The sequence below is a fragment of the Dermacentor variabilis genome, chromosome 3 (genome assembly GCF_050947875.1).
Source record: "Dermacentor variabilis isolate Ectoservices chromosome 3, ASM5094787v1, whole genome shotgun sequence".
NCBI classification, from domain to species: Eukaryota; Metazoa; Arthropoda; class Arachnida; order Ixodida; family Ixodidae; genus Dermacentor; species Dermacentor variabilis.
Genome location: NC_134570.1, coordinates 159,470,304 through 159,494,232, shown reverse-complemented (window position 1 = coordinate 159,494,232; position 23,929 = coordinate 159,470,304). Strand labels below are relative to the sequence as shown.

At 45.0% G+C, this 23,929-nt stretch overlaps 1 protein-coding gene across 2 annotated transcripts in view; it reads right to left on the bottom strand.

The window, feature by feature from the left end:
- The window catches only part of clu (clustered mitochondria protein homolog), a 99,262-nt gene that overhangs the window by 16,796 nt on the left and 58,537 nt on the right, over window positions 1–23,929 (bottom strand). For both annotated transcript variants that reach the window (XM_075686604.1, XM_075686605.1), the window contains exons 21-29: window positions 21,190–21,267; window positions 18,302–18,372; window positions 16,815–16,887; window positions 12,939–13,103; window positions 12,077–12,137; window positions 10,204–10,466; window positions 9,428–9,652; window positions 4,971–5,051; window positions 283–408 (exon numbers count right to left, since the gene is read on the bottom strand). In XM_075686604.1, the coding sequence (XP_075542719.1) occupies window positions 283–408; window positions 4,971–5,051; window positions 9,428–9,652; window positions 10,204–10,466; window positions 12,077–12,137; window positions 12,939–13,103; window positions 16,815–16,887; window positions 18,302–18,372; window positions 21,190–21,267 (1,143 nt within the window). The remainder of the gene's footprint in view (window positions 1–282; window positions 409–4,970; window positions 5,052–9,427; window positions 9,653–10,203; window positions 10,467–12,076; window positions 12,138–12,938; window positions 13,104–16,814; window positions 16,888–18,301; window positions 18,373–21,189; window positions 21,268–23,929) is intronic.

Sequence of the window (23,929 nt, the reverse complement as noted above, 5' to 3'; positions counted from 1 at the left end):
TTGAGTGTACTGCACAGCTGCGTCGCAGGATATTTCATAAGAAAGTTTTACGAGGAAGGTCTTTATACAGTTTACGTAACCCGACACTAGCTTGAAAACAAACCTCGCACAGAGCAGTTGCGACATTTCAGGCCTTTGAATATGCGAGCGTTACAAGTGTCAGTCAATCAAACCTGCAATCTCAAGTTTATCAGCTGCACTACCTACCATTGCACCACCACTACAAGGTGTTCTCGTGTCAGTTAACCGCATGGGTATGCCACAACGCCAAGGCACACTCACATCGAGCACGGGCATCTCGGGATGGTTCTCCCCGCATGCGAGCAGCATGAGGTACCTCGCCCGGTATAGTAGCTTCAACGTCGTCGTCACTTGTGAATTGGCGAAGCAGTACAGAGCGAGGTGGGTCTGCAAAAAGAAATGTCAATTCACTATCGAGACACAGGTTTGCTCCTCTGTAGTTCGTTCGTTGCAATTAATAGTTGGCACCACAATCTATACAAGGAAGCTCTATGTAGAGATTGTCACTTCTCTAGATTGTGAAGAAATTTCATTTGCCAATTGAAAAAACTTAATTGTGGGGTTTTATGTGCCAAAACCCTGATTTGATTATGAGGCGCACTGTAGTGAAGGGTTCCCCAGATTAATTTTTACCATCTGGGTTTCCTTAATATGTACATAAACATTTTTGCATTTCACCTCAATCGAAATACAGTCGTTGCCACAGCCGGGATTGAACCTGCAACCTCAATCTCCGCATAACAATGCCATAGCCACTATAATACCGCCGTGAGTAACTTGCCCAACAAGATCACCATGAAGAAATAAAGTGGGTCGCAAATCCAGCATTTCAACAGCCACGACATTCTCCTCTTGGTAAGCACTTCAATGAGCTAAAATAATGAGAACCGAGGGGCTAAACTTTTAGTAACAACCATAGGATAAATGATAAGCCACAAGAAAAACAAGGAAAAAAATCAAAGCCAAGAAACTGGTCTCATCTGTTGGCTCCTTGTGATTGTTATACAGTAAAACATTTCAATGTAGTTTGCAATGCCAGCAGGCGATATAGACCTTTTCATCGGGCGAGGAGGCTAGGGCGCATAGAAAGCCTTTTCTCCTATCTGGCTTGGGCGATCCGGCGCAGCGCTGCTTGAAAGTATTACCGTCGCTTGCTGCGGAATGATTTCAAGATGTTTTAGATCGTACTTTGTGAAATTTAGGTCATGTCCGTTCATATAAGGTCGTCAGGGAAGCCTTTCAGTGCATCGGTAACTACAGTAGGTGGAAATATGTCTTGGGGGCGCAAAATGCAACGCGATTTATCAGCCGCGGTGTATGCACATTATCACTCGCGGTGTATGTGTTGTGAACTATTTTGCTTATATCGGTTTTAATTCAACAAAGAAACCCGGTGTCTCTGTATTACCAGCATTAAATGATAAATTAGCTCACTGTCTGATTGCTTGGCTTGGGGAGTATGCTCGTGCACGGCCAAGCGGCAGGCGCTATCAAATATTTGTGATCACCGGCATCGTTCTTGCACGTTTCAAGTCTATTAGCCTTGAAATTACTATACGTCTATGCTAGCCTTCCTGCATGAGGCCGATGGCGCTGCTCAACACAGTGATCACTGCAGTTGGTGAACCAGCACGATACATATGTAAGCTGTGTGCTTCGGCATTGCCTTTTTTACCCATATACAGCCATAACATATGAGAGGGGTCGCATAAAAAGAATGCGATGCCTACTTTTGAGGACAAAATTTCCGTAATACGTGTGAGTGCGTCGAAGAGAACGGAACGAACACAACCGAAAAAAAAAAAATTCGGTTGTCATCCACTTTCTCGAAAAAGCAAGATAAAACGGGCTAACTCCGCAGTAGGACCTCGCATAGTCACGCCGCACAAAGTTTATAAATATGTAACCGCTGATACCGTATGCTGGGACCATGCGGTATATAGAACAAATATATATGTAATCCAGCACTTAAATACCACTGCTTAGGACGCTCGCGCAGTTCGTAAACAGTCCCTTTGCTAGACAAGCTTAATTCACACTGTAAGGTATGCTGCTATTACTTGCCAAAACTATTTTATTCAGGGGCGGAAACCTCATCCATCGAACCAAGTAGACACGCAATGTAACCTGCAGCGAACAGTTTGAACGTTTGTCAAAGTATAACATCACAGCTCCTATCGTAGCAGAACAGTACCCACGCTGTTACGATCGTCGCGTATGTTTCATGGCTCCTAAACCGCAGCTTAGAAATAGAGGATAGTACAGCAATAAGGTCACATTAGTGAATGGAACATTCAGAAATACACAATTGATCTCCGAGGCTGATTGTAGGCTCAAATATGTGCACACACATCGCGCTGCGTGTTCCGTCCACCTCAATGCCAGCTGAAACTCCAGCCATGACACCTTAAACCACTTCAGCATGTCTCACAGAACCGTTTCCCACGTAGAAGACGCACGTCACGCTAAACAGACCGCACGACCGCGAAAAATGCCAGAACCTACCGCCGAGCGTATACCTGCCATGCAAAACACCACTTTCACCCAAGCCAGTATGGCGCAGTTCATATGTGGCGCCACTACGCTCACAATGTGGCGGCGCCTACGAAAAAACGGTCTACAGGAGCCGACCAATCTTGCAGATGGCCGATTCTTCGGACCTGCTCGATAGTATTCGACCTTCCTTGTAGAAATAGCACCAACTCCACAGAACCAATGTATAACAGGAACTAACATTTTGGATGCCACATGGTGTGCTGCTCAATTTTTCAAACTGATTAAAGCGTGTGATGTCGCAAACATGGTCGCCGCACAAACAAAGCTGCAGCCATTCACGATGCCGCCCTGCCCTCGCTTTCATTGTTGAGGAGATTTCTTCGCTTTCCAAACGCTCCAAACCAATTTTGTGCAGCACGTGCCCTGTGCCTTCCAAACTGCATTCACAGAGGCTACGGCAAATGGTACTAGTTTAGTTTTGATTCAGTGAAACAGTTGCGTGCACAATGCCACAAACACAATGAAACCTTTCAAGAATGAATAGCGCTGGCCACATCACAATGGATGGATGTTTTGTTGGTGACTGGCTCACTGGCAAAAAAAAAAAAAGTATGAAGCTGCGAATATGTTACGAGGCCTTTGCCACTGCGAGTGTTAATGTCACGAGATGAGAAGTGCAGTTTCTGCACTGCTCTTGTACACGAAAGAAACAGGATTTGCCAATTCATTCAGAAAATAAATTCAGTAAGGGCATGTTGACGTAATAAGCATTTGTTTACTGTTTTCTTGATGCCCCCAATAATTTACGTTATGGTCAATTCAATCATTTTTAGGCGCCTTGAAATGCGAATTAATAGACAGTTTTAGTTTAGTGTACGCTATACGCTATTATATAGCGTACGCGCTAAGCAGCGCACGTTTTCTACAATTTTAGTTGGCCGGCGATATCTTCGGATCTCAGAGGCCATATGCCGTCGTTGCGGCTATTTCGCGCCTGTAGTGATAGGTGGCGCTGACATCTCGAACGTTTCTTTCGTTAGGCTTCGATTTGTTCGAAACGAGAAGCGATCTCGAGAACACCACGAGGTTATCCGTAATACTGTGTCGTCAAAGCGGCCTGAGACTAAGCGAAAGCCGTTTACACAGTCATTTGTTACGAACGAAGTGCATTTTACAAAAGCAACGGCAAATTCAATTCGAAGCGGGCAGCCGGGACCGCCGCCATGTTTCCCGCAAACTCCGCAAATCCCGCAAACCCCGCAAAAACGCTAACGCTAACTCGTTTGCGTTGCGTGCGCCCGCTATACCCGCTATTTCGTTTAGCGTTCAGCGCATGCGCAGTGACGACCCGCTATTTTTTAGTGTACGCAATGGTATAGCGTACGCTATACTAAAACTGTCTGATAATGTTTAACTGTACCTATCATTTTATCGAAGCACAACATAGAGCAAATTTCAGTAAACAAATTTTCCACTGTGCTGACCTTGTAAAAAGAAACAAAATAGATTTTACTGTCGAAATGAATGTTTTGAGACTGGCCAATTATTTGAACACCTTTGCGGCTCTATCCGTGTCCAATACATTGATCAGCGACTGTATTCAAAGTACCGCAAATGAGCTACACAACACAGCATAACACTGTAGAGGTGGCATCTTGCTAGCTTTACCAAAATTGAAACCGCCTCTAAGCTGAAGGCACTATGTGTAGAAATAAAGGCTTTGTATCAGAACTTTGAATGTCACGTGTTGGCTGCCTTGACCCCTGCTTAACCAATGTCATCATCATCATCATCCTAGCACCTGATGCAGGACAAAGGACTCTCCCCGAGAATTTACTACGCGTGTGCAAACTTCCTGATCTCATCATCAAGTCTAATCCTCTGCTGCTTCCGAATGTGTTTCCCTTCAGTTGGCAACCACTCAGACAGTCCGCTGGCTATCAGCTTTGTGCAAGACCTGCCCAACTCCAGCTGTTTCACTTTAATCTCCACTAAAATATCGGCTGGACCAGCATCCCCTCTAGCCCATACTGCCATCTTCCTGTCTCTTAATGTTATGTCTGAAATTTTTTCATCACTCTTTGCACAACCCTTAGCTGCTCTTCATATTTTGCTGTTATCTTCTCAGGCTGCATGTGAATTCACCATGACTAGCACAATACAATGATTAAGGTGCCACTCGAAACTCTGAATTGCCTGCTGAAAGCGCTCGCAGCAATTTTTCATCTTGCCCACTCATACATTATGACCCGGTTGCATTGAAACTAGTTGGCCTAGATAAATGCGCCCTTTCGTTGCTTAGCGATCGATTCTCAATTCCGATGCCAATTTCCCGTTAAACGGTGTTCCGCACCGGCTTCTTACAAAAAGCCCTAGCAGAGAACAAGTGCCTTGCTGGCTGGTGAAGCCAGTCAACAATGCTAGGCAGATGAAAAACCTCGCTGTGTACTTACGTATTCAGTGATGGTGTAAGGGTGGTCGATTCCATTCACTCGTTCACTCATGAGCACAGCCTTCTGCTGGTAGGCCATGGCCTGTTGAGAATAAGATAAAATAAAAAAAAAGGAATATCAGTGCATACAAATAAAGGGGCAGTGCAACAGTGTTCAATTTAGGTTGATCGTTTTGTACAGATGAGCATGTTTGTTCTTCATTAGCTATGCAACATAAGAATTTTCTTGTCGGAAAACTGCAAAACTTTCTTTTTCTGAGGCACATTCAATTTTACGTCATTTGGTTTTTCCATTTCCAGATCTTTAATAAAAAATACCGAGGTGTTATTTATTCCCACAACTCACCCTGTACCCGTACAATGCCCCCACTGGGCCTTTAGAATACTAAGCGACTGACTGATATAAGCAAAAGCCAAATTCTTTCTCTGGCCACACCAGCCAAAGCATGGCACCCATTTCGCTGGCCACAGCGATATGACAACAACGAAAAGCAAGCATTCTGACAAGTGGGGCTAATGTCTGCATCTAAACAGCAAAACCAAGATGACTGTGCAAACGGGAACAAAGTGTGTAGATTCAAGAGAAAAGCAAGCGGATCAAACATAATTTTGGAATCAAAATGACACAAAACCAGCTTGAGTTAGTGAGGAAGCAGCGGTAGCGGATGACACAGGCGACTGTTGGCCAGTGGATTCGCCAAGACTGGGCACATACGCAGTGGCCCAAGTTGGATGGATAACAAGTTCCCGAGGCACAACTGTTGTAGCCGTTGGACAGAAAATTTGCAACTTTGTGCATTTGTTCTTGACGCCACCCTTTTTTGAGTAGGTGAAGCACGATGCTGCTTACTTTCAGACTCCCAAGGTAATAGCTTCTAAATTTGTTCGGACCAAGACCTTTTTGCTTTCTAGGTCTGGTACCAGGCATCAGAAGAAATGTGGAGCCCACTGGCGTTGCTCCCAGAACAACCCAATTCCCTATCTATGCTTCCAGGAGAACTTCAAGCACCGAGCCAGGCATGGAAGAGCACGCACTGCACCATCTCCTGCTACGGTCAGGATTGTCAGATAGCGGATCAAGCAGAAATTGAGGAGATGATTGGAGAAATGGGCAATGGAATTAAGTGACAGTGAGGGTTTGGTTAGGAACATCACAAAATGGTACGTTGGCTTGCATTCGATCATACTCCACAACACATGCTCTGGATGACCTTACGATATCAAACTGCCCTCAGACATGCTGTACACTTGAGAGTGTGCTATCATATAGTGCTCTTCATTGATGAGAAACGATCTGCTACAAGACGAGTTTCAGCAAAAAAACAGAATTCTGGGTCCATTGGCCGAAGATGCGAATGGATGTGGTCGCTACGTTCATCGGAAGGGACACCTGGCCTCTGTCATTATAGGCACCAGAACGATGTGGCGTTTGACCATCCTGTTTTACGTCTACGAGGTAATGAAAGTGAAGAGTCAAAATTATTTGAACAACATTCTGGAGAAGATGGTATGGCCCTGGGGCCAGTCTCACATCAGAGGTGGGCGTTTCAGCATGATTCTGTGCCTTCCCACAGGGGCATAGGTTTAGCAATGGTGAAGTGCCTAGTTTTCCAGCTTCATCAGTTTGCAAGAGTGGTTCATGCACATATTCGACTTAAATAAACTTGACCTTTATGTGTTGTTACTGCTTGAGAGCAAGGTCTACACTACGCCCCGAGAAAATTCAAAAAGGCTGAGTCGTGCCTTTCTGAAGGCACGAAACAAAGTCGACAACCGATGCCTACATGTCAAGGTGGATGCCAACCTCCCCCCTCTGCTACGCCACCGCCCTCTCCCTCTTGCACCTGCCTGGTGGTGTGAAAGATTAAAAGATTCGTGTATTCACTTCTACTGTCCGACATGCTGTGCAACGCAGGCAGGCATCAACTGAACGTAGCTTCCAAGATCTCCTCAGCGCAATCTCGTGGGTTGCGTACAAGCCTGCGCAAGTCACGGTGGTGCAAGAAATTAGTGCGTTCACTTCTCTCTCTATGGCAGCCACAGATGGGCCTGGCCTTTGAGATCTCTCCGGTGCAATCTCGGAGGCCACAAGCCGGCCGAGCGACGCTGGCACGGCTAAGTTTGCTTGCTTCCTTGATCGCACAGCAGAGTGCTGTGTTGTGCGACGCGCACATGCTGCACGACCGCACCGAACCAAGTGGAAAGCGAACGCAAAAGGCCATCGCAATGGAACAGAAGACAGCTTTCCGTGTTTACAATTGTGCCCGCTATTGGGCATATATTGTAGTAAATGGCAATAATAGATATAACAAAGTAATCTTGGCTCCCCTGTCAACTTCGTTACATCGAGGCTTGAGTGTATATCAGGCTCTCGAAGAAAAAATGGTGGCAGTTGCACAGGTAGTTTCAAAAAGGCAGTTGACTGGAGCCTGCTGGGCTCCAGTCACCTGCCAGTGAGTTTCGCAAGAGCTGCGATGCTACATTTAATTCTTTAGATCATGTTTGTAACAGAAACTTGCAGCTAGATCCAGGAAAAAGCTTGGAACAAAAATGAAGATAATGAAAACCCTATTTTTGGAGCAAAGTGGTGTTGAATCGTAACTGCCGATACCAGCTTCTATGTCAATAATTTTTCTGCATTTTGAAGGGCGAGTTCACATATAACAAAATAATGATACAATCAGGGGCTTAGCTAGGGGGGGGGGGGGGGGGGCGGTGTAGGCTTACGGGGGTTGCCCCGAAATCCAGCCGGAGTTCACAATGTTCGCACTGAAATGTCTTTTGTATGGACGTTGGACGATATACCGGGAGTCACATAACGCAAGGAGCCCCATCCGAGCAAAAGTTTCACGGGCGTTTTGATGGTGAGCAGGCTTGTCGCGGCATCTCGCAGAGGCCACGTAATTTACGGAGCACATGGATTTCAATTCTGGAACTTTATAGGTATAAAGTTCTCATAAACTTCTCATGCGAAAGGTGCATTGGCTTTTCCAAAGTCGCGCTTTAGATTTTGAATGCTGGAACTTTGTGGGTTTAATGTTGTTACAAACATTTGACATCATAGGTGCATCGACTTTTCTAAACTTGTACATCGGACCATACAACAAGACAAACCAAATCAACGCACTATCAGACAAGTTGACAAAGCACGCAGCGAGGTCCGATGAGATGAAGCATTGTGGTGGTTCATTTTTGCCGTCATGTCACAGAAAATAATATCAACATTTTTTTTCACCTGCGCCAAAGCATCCATGTCAAGACACTAAAGCCAGGAAAGGTAACTATGTTCTTATTTTTCTACATCGACTTATTTGCAACGACACATTGAGCCTCTTCAATTTATTTTTGTTCTCGACACCCGCAGGCTGCCGGAGCCAGCCAGAGCGCATGCGCTTTTCTCGTGTTGCCTTGACCACTGTGCTGTGCACTTTGATGCGCGTTCATTTTTCTCTTGCCAAGTGGATTTTTGCCTGGCAGAGTTCTGGACGCTTTCTGGCTAGCAGACGAGAAAAAGAAACGATGCTTAGCTGTTTTCTGTCGTGACTATAATTTCCGTGCAATTACTCACAATACACGACCGGTGACAGCTGCTCCTGTGCAATAAATTCGACCGAAGGACAGCATCATTGATATTTTTCCCTGGCCGTTACATATGTACAAAAATGTGAACAAGGTTCTTGAATGACAAAGTTTCATTAAATTATTCATCCTCAACTTGTTCCTTTCATGGCCTTTACATTTTTCATATCAGCGGCATGCACTGCATTGCTGGTTTCAAACTGATATAGTTCTAAAGTTCATGTGATATTTTCTTTACTTATTAAATAGACAAAAAACATGTAAGCATTGACATCAGTTATGTTGGGCGAAATTTTTGATACATACATGTATATTATTTTATGAAAAAAAAAAAATACTTATTTTACTTGTCTTGACAGTGCGTAGCGTTCAAGAATTTGTTTGCAGCATCTCTGGCAATGGCAATGCAGTTATTATTCATGCATTTGATCCCTCTACAAATTCTATAAGGAAGAGGTCGAGCTGCAATGTGCCCCCCCCCCCCCCCCAACGAAATTTCTGGCTATGCCACTGAATACAATGACCCCCTTTTGTGGAATAACGAAGTTCATTATATATGAGTTCACCTGTATTTGAAATCACGTATACTCTCATTTCGTTATATTGAGGTCTAAATACATGGTGTTCTATGGACAAGAATTTAAGAAAAGTCAAATACTTTGTTATAGGTAGAATTTCATCACACTGAAGTTCGTTATATCGAGGTTCAGCTGTACTAAACTGGTCATGTCTCATGCCCACATCTCGCTTTTTGTCGCTTTGATGATGAAGACACCAGGCTCAAGGACATTTTAGCCAGATGGTATGTATATCAGCCAGGAAACGACAACGTTCCCTGGGGAAGAGATAATGAAGGCTTTGCTTTAAAATGCAGCCCACCTCGAGGTGGTCTCCCATAACGTAGCACAGGCGAGCCAGTAGACGCAGACACTGGGCGATCTCCGGGTGCAGCGCTCCGTAGACGTTATTCATCAGGTTCAGGGCCTCGCTGACCAGCTCGTAGCCCTCGCGGAGCAGGCCCTGCTGGATCTTGCTCTGGCCCGTCAGGTAGAAGTGGTATGCATCCGTTGCACGAGGATGCACGTGCTTGGCCACCGGGAACACCTGCGCGACAGGTAGATCACTGGGATGGTGTCGACACAATGCAAAACAAGCACACGGCCACTTCAAAAGTGTTGCCTTAAACTTGCCCCGACATGTGCTAGTGTCCCCAAACCAGTACGATTAAAACCGTAGCCTTCTAGCAGAGGAAGCACGCCCATTTTTTTGCTGTAGCGTTTATGCAGCCCCCATAGTTGCCATCACCTGAGCCTGTTTTTCAGGATCTCGATGATACAATGCATTGATAGGACAATAGGTAAGCCGTTTTACGAAGGCACTCAGTGGTGAAGTCTCAAATGGGCCACTTGGCTTCAAAGCAGCAACTTCCAGATTTGCCGTATTCCAACGCCGAGCTCTCTTCTCGAAATGCACAGCCTGAAGCGATGCCTCCAATAAATGCAGACCAAAAAGAATGTGTGCTGCGTATCGGGCGTTCAACAGTTGCTTGCAGGGTCGTTAGCAATTACAGCACAAGCTACTGTGCTGCTGTCATTTCACTGATTTGCTCGACCAATCGACCAGTCGAATGGAAGTGCCCATCTGGAGGCACCCACCTGGAGAATGTCGTCCTCGGTGAAAGGGGCCCGTGTCCGGTTATCCAGGGTGTACTCGCGGTGCAGCAGCTGCAGGCCCGTCTTGAGGCAGATGGAACGCAGGAGGGAGCACTTGAGCAGACGCAGGCTCCCGAGGTACTCGTCCGGACACCCACCGGCCGACGCGGCTGTCGAGGGCAGCTCCCAGCCGTAGTAAGACCGCAGCTCCCCACGCAGTTGCTCCCACAGGGAGCGTGGCGTCAGGCTTGCCCACTCGCTGGAGTCTACACGCACAAGTATCCAGCAAAAAATCATGCCCTCTTTCCAAAATGATGGACACGTGTGCAGCTACTCTCGTTCATGACAAACTTTACAGTCAAGCCACTGGACGTGCAAACTTCTGGGTGCACAGCATCTTAGCTCCCATTGTTAGTGACAAATCAATAATGTAGGACTTTGGCCCTCCCAATAAAAATGTATGATGCGCCTGCCCTTTCTCCGTTCGTGCTTGAAGATGCAGTTCCGTTACGAGCAACAATTCACACGCCGTGGCCATGCATAACATGCACAAACAGCCAAAATTGTAAACTGTGGGGACAAAGACAGCTCGAAACAAAAACTGACAGTTTAGGAAGGGATTAGGAGAGGGATATGGCTGACCCAGACCAATAAAGAGATAGCCCAGCAGGGTAAGAAGTTTCATTACAAAGAAGCACCTGAGTGGGAAACATGGACGCAGAGGATATGAAATGGGACTATAGAAAAAGATATACCATATTTATTCAAATCTAGGCCGATAGTTTTTTTTTTTTTTTCAAATGGTATACCAAACTCTAGGGTCGGCTTAGATTCAAGTTTTAAAAAAAATGCACCAGTTTTTAATTGAAATTGTAAACATGGTGCATAGCTAGCACCATGTAGAAAAGTAAGTGTTGCCGGTGCTACTAGCCGCGCCAGCAACCGATTGAAGTACACGAGCGACGTTGCCATCTTGATCTGTGTCTTATCGGCGCACGGTAAGGCATTATTGTAATGGCACCAAACAGGTGATGCCACTATAGTGCCGTTTTTGAATGAAAGGTTATGCTGGCCACAGAGGCATTGTCAAACGTTCAAGCCAGGTGTAACTTCAGCATTGATGAGGAAAAACGTCTGTCATTGGAGGGGGCAACGGAAGATTCTTTTTGTGTGCGCTACAACAAGGACGGCATGTTCATATTCAGTAAATGCTGTTTTCATTTCGTGAACACTGTCTTCACTTTCTTGTTCGTCCTACATTCGAAGCAAGTTTCTTTTTTCTCTCTCCTGGTGTCGGACTTTCGGGGGTTGGCTTAGAATCGGGGTCAGTCTAAATTCGAGTAAATACGGTATTGCTTCCCAGATCGGCACGGCAAACTGTCTATGGTTTATCAAAATCCACAAAGACCCTTTACTTGCCCATCAGAGGCATACCACTTGTGTTTCACTTACATGGATCTGATAATTATTTTTTTTTTTGCTGGTATTTTTGCATATGTCAATAACGAATATCAGATCTAACAGAGGTATTTTCATGTCCGACGTAACTCCGTTAAATAAGGTTCAACTGTAATAGTGGCATCAGCGATAGTTCAAGTGAAGATGCAGTGCGAAACAGGTTCGTATGTTGCATGTGGATAGCCATACACACCGATTGCAAAACTGATAATGCAGAGACTGGCTTGGAAAACCACCTTGCGGAAAAGCACAATATGAACCGTGAGCGATACATGCTATAATGAGACCTTTTTCAACAAAAGCAACAGGAATGCAGTTGGGGACAGAACTTTAACTACTAGCGGAGGTTTACCATCGAAAAGTTTACCGAACAGGGCTTCACTGTATGACAATGCGAAAGACAGCATCATGCCCATACCTTGTACAGAGAACAGGTTGTGCCTTCCTTTCCTCTTGCCCTTCTTCCGGTTACCCTTGAGCTGCGAGATGAACAAATTGTGCTGCAAACTTTGATACAATGGCCAATGTGGCCAATGTAAGCTCCAGTGCAAGACAACGAGTCGTGATCGACAGCGCCCTTAATGTAGCACGTAAAGCTGGTAGTGTGGGGGCTATATTCTTGGCACACAGACAAGTGCATGTGGAGAGATGATGCCTTGAAATCAGAAGCACTAATGAAAATAATTATGCACGAATGCTCTGCGTGCACCGACAGTTTCAAATGGAACTGTGCTTCAACATTTGTGTGTGCCAAATGCATTTATGAAAGAAGTTGCAAGATAGGCGCATGCACATTCGCTGTGGCAACAGTAAATCAACATGCTGTGGAAGCTGTTCTTTCATTGTTTACAACAGCAATGACTTCCAGTGGTACAATATCTGACGAGGCTCGCTGTTTTTCAAGAAATTTGTCCATGAAACCGTCAATATGGTTCACGCAGCTCAACTAGTTTTGTGTTTGGGGCGTGGAATCCAGAAATGCAGGAAAATTTGAGATTCCTAATTTGTATTCTTGCTCTATATATTTATTGATGCTCAAGATGCAATAATTATGTTGCCACACGATTTTCAACAGACAAAATTAACTGGCACTTGAAGGGGCACCAATTGCACACTAATACTATACATTACTTAACATACCACTATTACTGCTACAACAAACTAGAACACCCAACATCTAATCAAACCTAACCTAACAGCAGTGAAGAGCGATAGTGTCGAGGCCGACAGCAGCAGGTAAAAAAAGTTGGGAGTGGGATATGGTGAGAACACGCACGCACCTCATCGGAGGTCACGGGTGCCTGGACGTTGGCGGTAGGCGCAGCTAGGAAGCAGTTGAGAAAGTGGCTGATGGCAGCTGCCATGTTGGTGGGGTCGACTCCCTGTAGGTGGGTGGTCAGCAGGTGCTTGGCTGCACGGGTCAGCAGCTCACCCACCACCACCGCCTGCGATTACGAGCACAAGTAATGATGGGCACTGTCGGCACTAGGGTAGGGCCAACACAAGGCCACGGCACGCCACAAACGAAATATTTAAAGAAGCTGAAAAAAAAAGCAGATCTGCAGACAAATGGACTGACCGCTAAAATGTAGAGTATATAAAGTACCTATGCTGTGCAGTGGGCTATAACGGATGTATGTATAACAGGTGCCAAATTAAAATTGACCACATACAGTTCTTTAACATGCACCCAAAGCACGATACATGAGCATTTCTGCATTCCACCCTCATGGGAATGCGGCTGCCGTAGCTGGGAGTCAAACCCCCAACCTTGTGCTTAGCATAGCAACTGAGCCACTGCTACGCTGTAAATGAACTAAGTACCGGGTCGGTGGGTGGGTAACCGCGTGACCACATGGCCCATGCCAACCTATAAAGTCTTCTTGCCACTTTCTTTGTAACTTATGAAAAGGAAGTTTTGAAAGAATGCTTTACCAGTTTAAACTGAATTCATATAGCACGACTTTTTAATGCCCCTTTAACATCGTTGCTCGTTTACAACTACCTTGCACAGTGTGGTGCAGCGCAGTAAGGGATCTTAATGTCTGGTAAAGAAGGCGAGCGGTTTTCAGTGAGGGAGTGCAAATATTTGCAAATTTTGAATGTTGTATTTTTAATAGCCGTATTCGAAAACAAGGCATGCAAAAATTTGAATATTTGGTTGTATATGGATATTTGAAAGAAATACCTTTCTGGCTGTGCAGGAGCGAACACAGTCCTTAGTGCTTGCTTCTGTCTAATCTAAGAATATGTGTCTGATTTCATGCTGAATTTTGTGGTAATTTCATGCTGCTGACGAAAATTTTGTCTAAGGCATGCTTACCTACTGGACGTGGGTAAGCCAGCTTTTAACAGCAAGGGGCACAGGTTTAAGGACAAGGGCGCACTCTTTTGCAATGCCACCCACAGCCAGCGCATTGCTTGATAACAAATGTGATGAGTGACGGCTTGCAAAGGGTCAATTGCCACCGAGCTTAAAGGCATATTATGTTGTATAATAGAGAGTTTTAGCAGTGCCAAGTTACCGTATGGTAAGTGCGGTAATACCGTACCGGTAAAGGACTGCACATGCGTGAACTTTACCGTGCGGAATGACTTTCCGTACGGTGTACTAGACGGCAAGGAGTTGGCATGGCTCGGCTGGCGCCGTGTTTCGCGAGCTGAGCTGCACCGAGCCAAAAGAATGAGAAACTGGCGGCAGCCACAGAGTCCATGCCGTGCATGTTCAAGTCTCGTTTGCATTTTTCACGATGATAGGACTAAGGCACGAGTTAGCATTAATCCAGCTGCTGTGACACGACGAAGTACGCAGCAGCAAGACAGCCCTTCTAACTGGAAGGAAACTTCGGCTGAACTGAACTTGTGGCCGTACCCTTCTAACAAGTGTTTAGTATACTCTGGCCGAATGAGAAAAAAAGAATATTAAGAAAAGCGAAAAACCATCTTAAAGAAAAACAGAAAATAAAAAGTGCCATAAAAAAAAACACTTCAGGTTGGTGGCGCCATCTAGTGACAGATGGCTTACTTAGAGGGAACGCAGAGTATTAATTGCAGTAACTAACTATATTCTACTTGTCTGCTGGTGTAAAATGCCGGCAGCGATGCAACTGACAACAGACACTCCTATTTTTATATGTTGCTTAGACAAAAACACCTACGTAACAAAAATATGTTTCTTATGTTGCAGGACTAAGTGTCACAAGAGGTCGCTAACGGCTTTGTGACTGTCGCCTACGTTAGCCATAACCCAACACTTCCGTATAGAATAATGTGTGTGTGGACAAGCTAGAGCTTTCTAGTATTTGCCAAAATGAATATTTCGCGCTCAGCACATAGTTATGTTATTCTTCATGGCCCCAATGTTAGCCACTATCATCATTATCAGATTACCGTACGCATCGAGCGGCAAATGCAGCTAAAACGTCTTCGGCCATCACGGTAGATTGGTACAGAACGGTAATACCTTACCGTATACCGCACTTACCGTGCTGTAATATGGCACTGCTAAAACTCTCTAATAAGACACAGGTTGGTGAGAACAGTGGGGATTACTCAATTATCCATGTTTACATGAGCCAAATACACAATCTTTTAGCACTGGAACCTCGTTATAACGATACGGGATATAACTAAATAATGGATATAACGAAGTAAATGAAATTCCCGTTGAAATCCGTATAAATATCCACATACTATTTAAAACCGTGTTTTAACGAAGTGAAATTCTCTGGCCAATGGATTCTACGAACTAGATTAGCCTCCGAAACCAAAAAATAATTGACCTTTGTGGGCCGAGTGCTTTCCGCGGGGCTCGGCACTCGTTTGCCGCGGTAGTTCATAACTCCTGCGCACGAGTCGCGCCACTCTGCGCGGCTACCCTGGTGAAACCTTTAGGTCACATCCAGGCCACACATGCACTTCTCCCCCTCACCCGGTGGTGCGCCGGGCAGGCTGGCAGCTGGGCGTGACCTCAGAGATCATGTTGGCATCGTTGCGATCTCGGAGGCAATGAGCCCGCAGAGCCAAGCTGGCGAGGCGAAATTTGATTACCTCCTCTATCGCATAGGGGAGCGCTAGGTTGTCTGTCACGTGCTGCTCGACCACGACGAGCCAAGTGGAAAGTGCACGCGAAAGAACATCACAATGGAACAGAAGACAGGCATCGTCTAAAGGCTGTCGCATCAGGTGCTAAGAAGTCGCGTGACACGCCAAAGATTCTTTTGTTGTTTTATTCAAATTTCACCGCATGCGTGGCGATGTAGCTAGCGGCTCTGCGCGCCGCAAGGCAGTCTTATTAACAATTAAAATTATACACCCCACTGGGCGTATTTAGCAGTAAATGGCAACAATGCATTTAACAAAGTAATTTCTGATCCACCCTCGACTTCGTTATAACGAGGTTCCAGTGCATAATGGCTTTACTAGTCAAATTTTTTTACCATTGAAAACGTAATTGCAATGTTTCAACATGTTAAAATAACCACTATTAATAATAAATGCCTATGCATATAGCTATTTGGTATTCGATTCAATATTCGAAGCTAAGTATTCTTATTCGATTCATGTTCAAAAATTTTGATATACAGTCGAACCTCGACATATTGAACAGCGCAGTGATCATAAAATAGTTTGATATAGCCAGAATACGAATACACGTTAATTAATGAATCGTGGCGCAGTAAACACTCATTTGGAGCTTCACGCTAAGTATTTATTTCTTTGGCCGGAAGTGCTGCAGCAGTGTAGCCTGCTTCTTACTGGCAGCCGTGTGCTTAACCACGGCATCCTCAACATGGTCTAAACGATCCACAAGCGATAGGCTGGTGCCTTCTACTGTGCTGCAGCAGCGGCGAAGAAGTGCCAAAGCAGCTACAGCCTCAGTTGAAGTCTGGAGCGGGACAGCATCAGCGCTTGCGCAGTGGCGGAGTTTGATACATCCATTCTACGTCCGACCCCGTTCGAAAAAGAAAATTAAGAATGCATGCGATTTTCCAGGTGATACAGAAAGTGTTCGATATAAGCAATAATTCGATATATTGAGGTTTGACTGTATTCACGCACCTCTAGTTTTCATACATGTACAGAAAAGTGACAGTACCAGTGTTGAGTGCAGCAATGACAGCTAGCTTATTGATGCGAAACTGAAGGACACTCACATGCAAATACTTCAGCTGTTCCATGGGTGCCAGCATGTCTGCGAGCCGTCCCAAGTACCTCATGTTGATGCCCCTGCAAACAACCACAGAGATATGTACAAGCACAGCAAGTGCAAGAGACCCTGCGTTGGTTGCCAACATGTAATACTGAGGGTATCACAAATGACACGTTGCTATGGAAATAAAGATTCGGCCACCTGAAACGGGTTGTGCCGTCTTAAGTTCCGAGCCTGGGTTAAAAAAAACGTCGCTCGTACAAAAGTTTGGTCTGCAGTTAAACGCCTTAATATCTTCAATACCTTGATCGAATATGATAAAGCAGATTTGACATAAAATCTGCAAGGTGCCTGAAAAAAATATGCAAAGCTTTATACATAAACTTCTTGCTGCCACATTACAGTCTGCGCTCGTTACAACGGTCCCACATACAACAGACTCGGATATAATGGACCATATTTCAACCTTAGTTTGCTCTACCTATTAATGCAACGAAGTTCACTTTTAACGGACCACGCTACAACGGACTATCGGCTACAGCGGACAAAATTAGAGGCAATTTTTGTCAAAATCGGGCATATAAAATGGACTTTTGCGGTGTCAACATGGGCTGAAAACCGACTTGTGAGGGTCAGCCAACAATTGCGACTCAATATCGTGTGCGTGCGCCTGAGGAGGAAAGGTGGGGTGGAAGTGTACCGTTTTCTTTCATGCGCGAGGCAAGGAGGGAGGTGAGGGAGAGGGGGTTCTACTCCAGCGTCTGCTGCTCATGGCACGGCTGCGTGGGCACCATATCTTCAAGGCAATCTGCGATGTGGACAAAGTGCGCCCAGTGCTGGTAGCTTTGCATACACCATGCTTTTGCCGTTTAGTTTGCGTTGAAGCGAGAGACAGCACGAAGGTCAATTCACTCGCTGCTGCTACCGCGCTTCTCCCTCCAACGTTCTGACAGCAACTTTCCGCGGTCATAGAATGAGATGTATTCATGTTTACCTGCGTTTGCGTGACACCGTGCTTGTTAATTCAGTTAGTAAACGAATGTTTACAACTTTATACGACTGATAAAACTACTATCCTTACTTTGCATAGCTGTGTACTAATTTGCTGTTTTAATCGATGCTTCGCCTCTCTGATGAAACAGACTTTTTTGTTGTTTGTTTTTTAGTTTGGACGTTCGTCACACACTCTTTGCAATAACGTTGTTACACAGCGCAACCAAAGCCTTGGAAATGAGGCGTTTCGGATATTACAGACTTCAGGTAAAACGAACATTTTTTTGTCGGACAATCAGGGTCCGTTGTAACAAGAGTCGACTGTATATAGCCAAAGCCCAATGCCGAGTGCTTGAAAGGCCCGCCCTACCACACAAATTTGTTTAATACACAATGACAGCCATTTGAGACAAATATTTATTGGGTAGTTGTACAACAAGGTTGTTGTTGACCATTCAAATGCTCATGCTTAACATGCATTCACAGTTTGTAACTTACCGACTGTGCATGGCCTCGCTGAGTGTAATTCCATCGATGGGAGAGCAGGAGTGATCCGCGCAGTCTTTCACCTGTGCCGACACGAAATAAATGAAGTCGAAGGTAGATACTACAACAGTTACATAAAGCAATTAGATGTTGACACATCTTTTCCACTATACCAACTGCAGTGCACGTACTACAGGTTACTAACACAAATGTGTTCATTGTGTCAGGTCCAGCTGGCCTAGCAAGCTAACTACCAATTGCGCACACTGTTCACTGCATTGCAAAGTCGCATTAAATTTTTCCGTATCCATTAACAAAGCCCATACAGTAGAGTCTCGACAATACAAATCTCTCGGGACTGTGCAGAAATTCTTATCACTCGAAATTCATATCAACCAAAAATGTACAACTGTGAAAATTAGGGGGGCAACGAAACACTTGCTCAAAATTTTCTATTACTAAATTTATTTTCTTCCCACAATCCTAAGACCTTCATTATCTCGTGGTGAAGTATTTGAAAAAAATACATGGCAGAATTAGGGAAAATTACTTCTCTTTTAATGTGCTCTTTTCAAAATCAGGAAGAAAGTTGGGTTTCAGGAGGTGCTATCGCACCACCATCTTCATATGACTGTAAACACGACAGACCAAAGATCCGTATGGACAGAGCCTGTATTTATCTATTCAGAAAAAAAAATAAGCGACAAAAGTGAAGACAAAAAAAGGAAACTAGCCTCGAGATTCATTATTGCAGTCATATAGTGTGCAGGGAGTGCTATTAATGACTGACGAGAATTTAAATCACTGGGACGCTTGTTTCGCACACGTTTTTGCAGCACTGAGCAGCGCACTTTGCATGTTCTGAGGCCAACATTTTAAGGTCTGCCTGGTTATGTGGAGTTCCTTTGCTGTGTCTCAGCTGGTGCCCAAGAGTCGTAAGGACCTTGTTTACTTTTCTTTATGGCGGCAAAGCTATTTCGTACAGTCTGATCTGATGGGTGCAAAGGAGGAGGAGGAATAAACTTTATTTTAGGACAGCAGATTTGAGACCTAGGCCTCTCCACTGAGATGACGGCCTCGAGCACTTGGGCCCTGGCGGCATCTTTGGCCAGCTGGATTGCCTTGAGTTGGTCTTCCGGTGCACAGCTGAGCAACGCGGTCTCGCACTGCTCCCTGGTCTAGTGTATTTTATTCTGTGTGGGTGTCCGAGGACAAGCCCAAATTATACGTTGTAGGTCCGGCCTTTCTTGGCAGAATCTAAATCTATCCAAGTAAAGGTTCGGGCAGTAGCGGTGGTAGGACACCAGGTTCAGATATGTATCTGTAAGAGGCGCCATGCCGTCTACTTAGCAAGAAGGGTGCAAAAGTTGACATTTCTTTTAATTGTCATTGGGCACCGAAGACTATGGAAGGCGTGGAATACAGAGAAAAGCCTGCCCATGGAAGTGAAAGCCCTTGACCTTGCCGATGCGGCAACACTGGGTCGCGTGTGATTGCCGACTGCTGCTGAAGTTACAAGGTGCTTGAAAACAGCCAACAAAAGTTGCATAATACCGCACAAACCAAAAGCTCTTCTTTTTACTTTTTTTGGGGAGGGGAGGGGGAGAGAGGAATTAAGCCAAAATGACAAGGTCGCCCTAGCGAAAGGATTGCGACTGGCGCAGCTGCTCTGCCAGTTAGACAACAACCAAAGTCTGGCACTAGCGATCATGGTGCCAATTGAATAGCGATGGGTTGAAGCGCTGCCACCACTCTGCTTGCCTGTTGCCCAGCAGATAACGGACACAATGCTGCAGCTTGACATGTCGTAAATCGCCAGATTTGTAGCCCACAATGCAATATGACCCTCGCAAAATTAAAGCTCGAGACCAACACTGACTGCGCATCTTGCGTCGTCAGAGAGCCTGTTGTAACACAGGCACACAACACTTGCCGTGTGCCGGAAGTGCCTGAGTGTAGGGATAAATTGTCATAGCGTATTCTCATTCTGTTAATTTGTTTCTATTAAAACAAAAAGTAACTAACATTTCGACTATTACGAACAACATTTCTTTACCATAAAGTGGGGAATATTATTGATGACGCTACGTGGGTAGCCAATTGGATAGCTCGCCCGACTGATGTCACGCCCGCCTGCTATGTAGACAGTGACTGGGCAGCACTGCTGCAATCGACAATGATGCACATTTTTAAAACCTTATATTAAAATTACACGCCTTATGCGGAGAACTTAAATTTGTCACCTAATGATCAAAAGGACCTACCCTAACGACTCAGTATGTTTTTACAAGATAGTGAAAATCATTTCAGGGTCCCTTTAAAATCAAAGTAGCAACAATCATTGTGACCGACACTGTTTAGTGCATTCTTCCTACACCAGCTTGTCATTCAACTTTTACGGCAGAGCACAAACATGCCAACAATGCTGCACATGTTTCACCATGTTCTTTGCATTATGTTTGCATGTTCTTTGCCTTGCACAAGCACTATGCAGAACAACCTCCATGACCAATAAGATGAGTCAGGCTACAGCCATTGCAGCAAACACTTGTATTTGCCCTTTGCCTCAACTTGGGGCAAGAGCCATTGGTTGGGCTATTCCAACCTCTTTTGTGCTGCATTGTTGCTCAAGCTCCCTAAACAGGTATCGTCACTTTTCATTAAAAAGTGAAACAGACAAATGCATGCCCTGTATAAGTGCTGGATCTAGTGTCCCGTCAACCAGGAGGTCTCTCAATACTGCTGTTGCTAGACAGTCGTAGACACGAGACAATGTTAGAATGCAAGATTTGCAGGACAGAAAGAATTCCATGAGCACTCGGAAGAGCTAGAAGTTGGTCAGCGAACATTTACGCAATGTACGATGCCCGATGATGCGAAACATTTTCCCTGGCACTTACAAAAGCGGGTAGTTGGTCAGCGATCAAAAAGTCTGCTGCCTCAATGACTAGACGCCGCTGCCTTTTCAGCTGCTCTTCCTGCAAAGAAAGAAAAAGACAGAGAAAAACAATTTTATGGAGCTCAGCATCCCAAAGCTGTACAACAGGGTAAGAGGAATACTGCGGTGGAAAGCTTGGGATCCAATGCCAACATCCCCAATTCAGAACACAAAAAGTACCGCATTTACTTGAATGTAACACGCGCTTTTTGCCCGATAAAACAGGTCCGAAAATTGCGTGCATGTTAGAATTGAGTACGTTCCTAAACCTGCGTTACCATATCGCCATCTGCATTTCAAAATGGCCGCTTCGTACGCACTTCAAGTCCAGTTTCCTAGCTGCTGCAGGTTTCTCCATGTGCTGAAGTACGTGTGCTTAGGCACTGCTTCCTTTGGCTTAGGTTAGTGCACCGTCTGTCTTCCCGTTTTCTGCGTTTGCTATCGAGTAAATACGGTAAATCAATACAATTACATACGAATTTTCTTTTTTACTGGTCAGTACGTTCCCGGAAAACACCACCTTTCGGCACCAATGTTCAGGACATTGCCAAACTGCGATTATATGACGTTTTCCAATCGCTAGATCTCACGTAAACAAGGAAAGGCGTGAGGCGTGTGTGATCGAGAACAGTAGCTGTCTGACGCAGCAGCTTCTCTGCCATACTCGTGCATCCCCATCTTGCGCCGCAACGATTCGTGGTGAGTGGGCACGTCAAAACTTCCAGCCAAAATGCTCTGCTCGAAGAAGCTGCTGACCCAGGCCAAATTTGAGGAGTGCAAATGTAAGCATGCTGAAGCTGCCAAAATAACAATGCGCGTTCTGGGCCCCAGTGGCTCGGCATGCATTGGTGTCTCGCAACACTTCACTATATGTAGGTCTCAACTATGTTCAGTCTGTCCAAAATTTAAGCTTCAGGTCATAAGTTTTCCCGGTTAGTATGTTTTTTTTTTTCTCGCATTTTTTTGCAATATGTAACAACTAGGTTCTACTGTAGAAGCAATCTAGAAACCTGCCTCCATCAGCATGTCACCACTACAAGATGGAGACCGGTAAAGGCACTACTCAAGACCACTCAACTTGTGCAAAAGCAGGTGGGCCAAGTGTGGCAATTGCTCATCGTAAGTGGCGAAGGCAAAGGCCACTAATTATGTTTCGTCAAAAAGATGGCTGCATCTGATGCAATCAGCACAATTTTCATGCAGCACTGCAGTGGTCAGAAAGTCCAATAAAATACAGTTATACCTCGATATAAATGAACCTCAATATAAGGAAATTCCTCACTAAAATTTGCCTTTCTGATGCCCGATAAATTGTAATGTTTTGTGACCCCTTAAGTGTAGGAAAAATCGATAGGCGACATTTACTTAATTGCATAAAAGGTTGAATTTCAGTGTAATAATATTGACACATGTACTTATCTTTATCGGGCGACCACGTTTCGCCGCCTAACAAATGTTATCGCACAGCACGGGACGCACCTGCATGTATCCGAAGTTTCTGGAAAGTTATCGATGCTTCTATCTGCTGTCTGTTGTCGCCGAACCTTACGTTATCCGATTTTATCACCTGATGCGAATGGTGCAGAGCTTTGAGGAAGGCACACGGGTTCCAACGATTAGTCTGGAACATTCGACGATTGATGTATAAAAGCCGATGCGCCTGACCCGTTGATCAGATTTTCGACGATCGCCGACAGTGTTCACCGCTATCATTGTGCTATAAGTGTAGCCTGTCTTGTGGGCACAGGTTCGCCCAATAAAAGTTAGTTTTGTCGTTCACAGTATTGCTACTGTGTTCTTCAACATCACCACCACGTGACAATATTTAGATACAATAACGAAGCAAATCTCATATTTTACCGACTTCGTTATACCGAGGTTTAACCGTATTCACAAAGAAGCACTATCAGCATTGCAAGCTGCAAAGCAATTGTAGGCACTGAGGTATGCTAACACTCTGCAATAGCATTCTGGGGGCTTTCAACACATGCACGCTTCAAGAGCACAACGCAGTCATATGACAACAAACTTTAGAGCCGCTGGCGGGCTACCTGCGCACTTTTTATTTAAGACGGACTACCTTGCATGCAACGACCTTGTAAATGAATGCTGCCGAAGTGCTGTGTTTGAGTGTACAAATACCCTTGCATGTGGCTCTGTGCAAAGGTGAGCAAAGCTTGGGTCTTTTTAAGGTAAAACAATGCATGTGAAACAAAAAAGGAAAAAAAATTCACAGACGATTACGATACTGTCTAATGTGAAATTTGAGCACTTCTCTACACGTTTTCATTTCGCGATACACGAAGTGAGATGTGTAGCAGAATCGGTGATCGTCGAAAATCTGATCTGCGGATTAAGCACGTCGGCATTTATACATGACTCGTCAAAGGTTACAGTGTATAATCGCTGGTGCCACTTGGCTTCCGGAAAGCACTACACCATTCAAGTCATGCATACAATCAGATTACAACACAAGCGCGAATGTGACAAAACCAAGCAAACCAAACAAGCGCGAGCGAGAACTGACGCGAGCAGATGATAGAATGAAATGAGCGGCCCGGCTGAGACCAGATACGAGTATGCATGAAACCAGTTTCCAGCATACATGCCACTGAAGGGTCCGCTCTCATCGGTCTCCACCGTTCGTGCCTCGCATCTTTCATCTGCCACCCCACGTTCACTCTTTCATCTTTCGCTGTTGC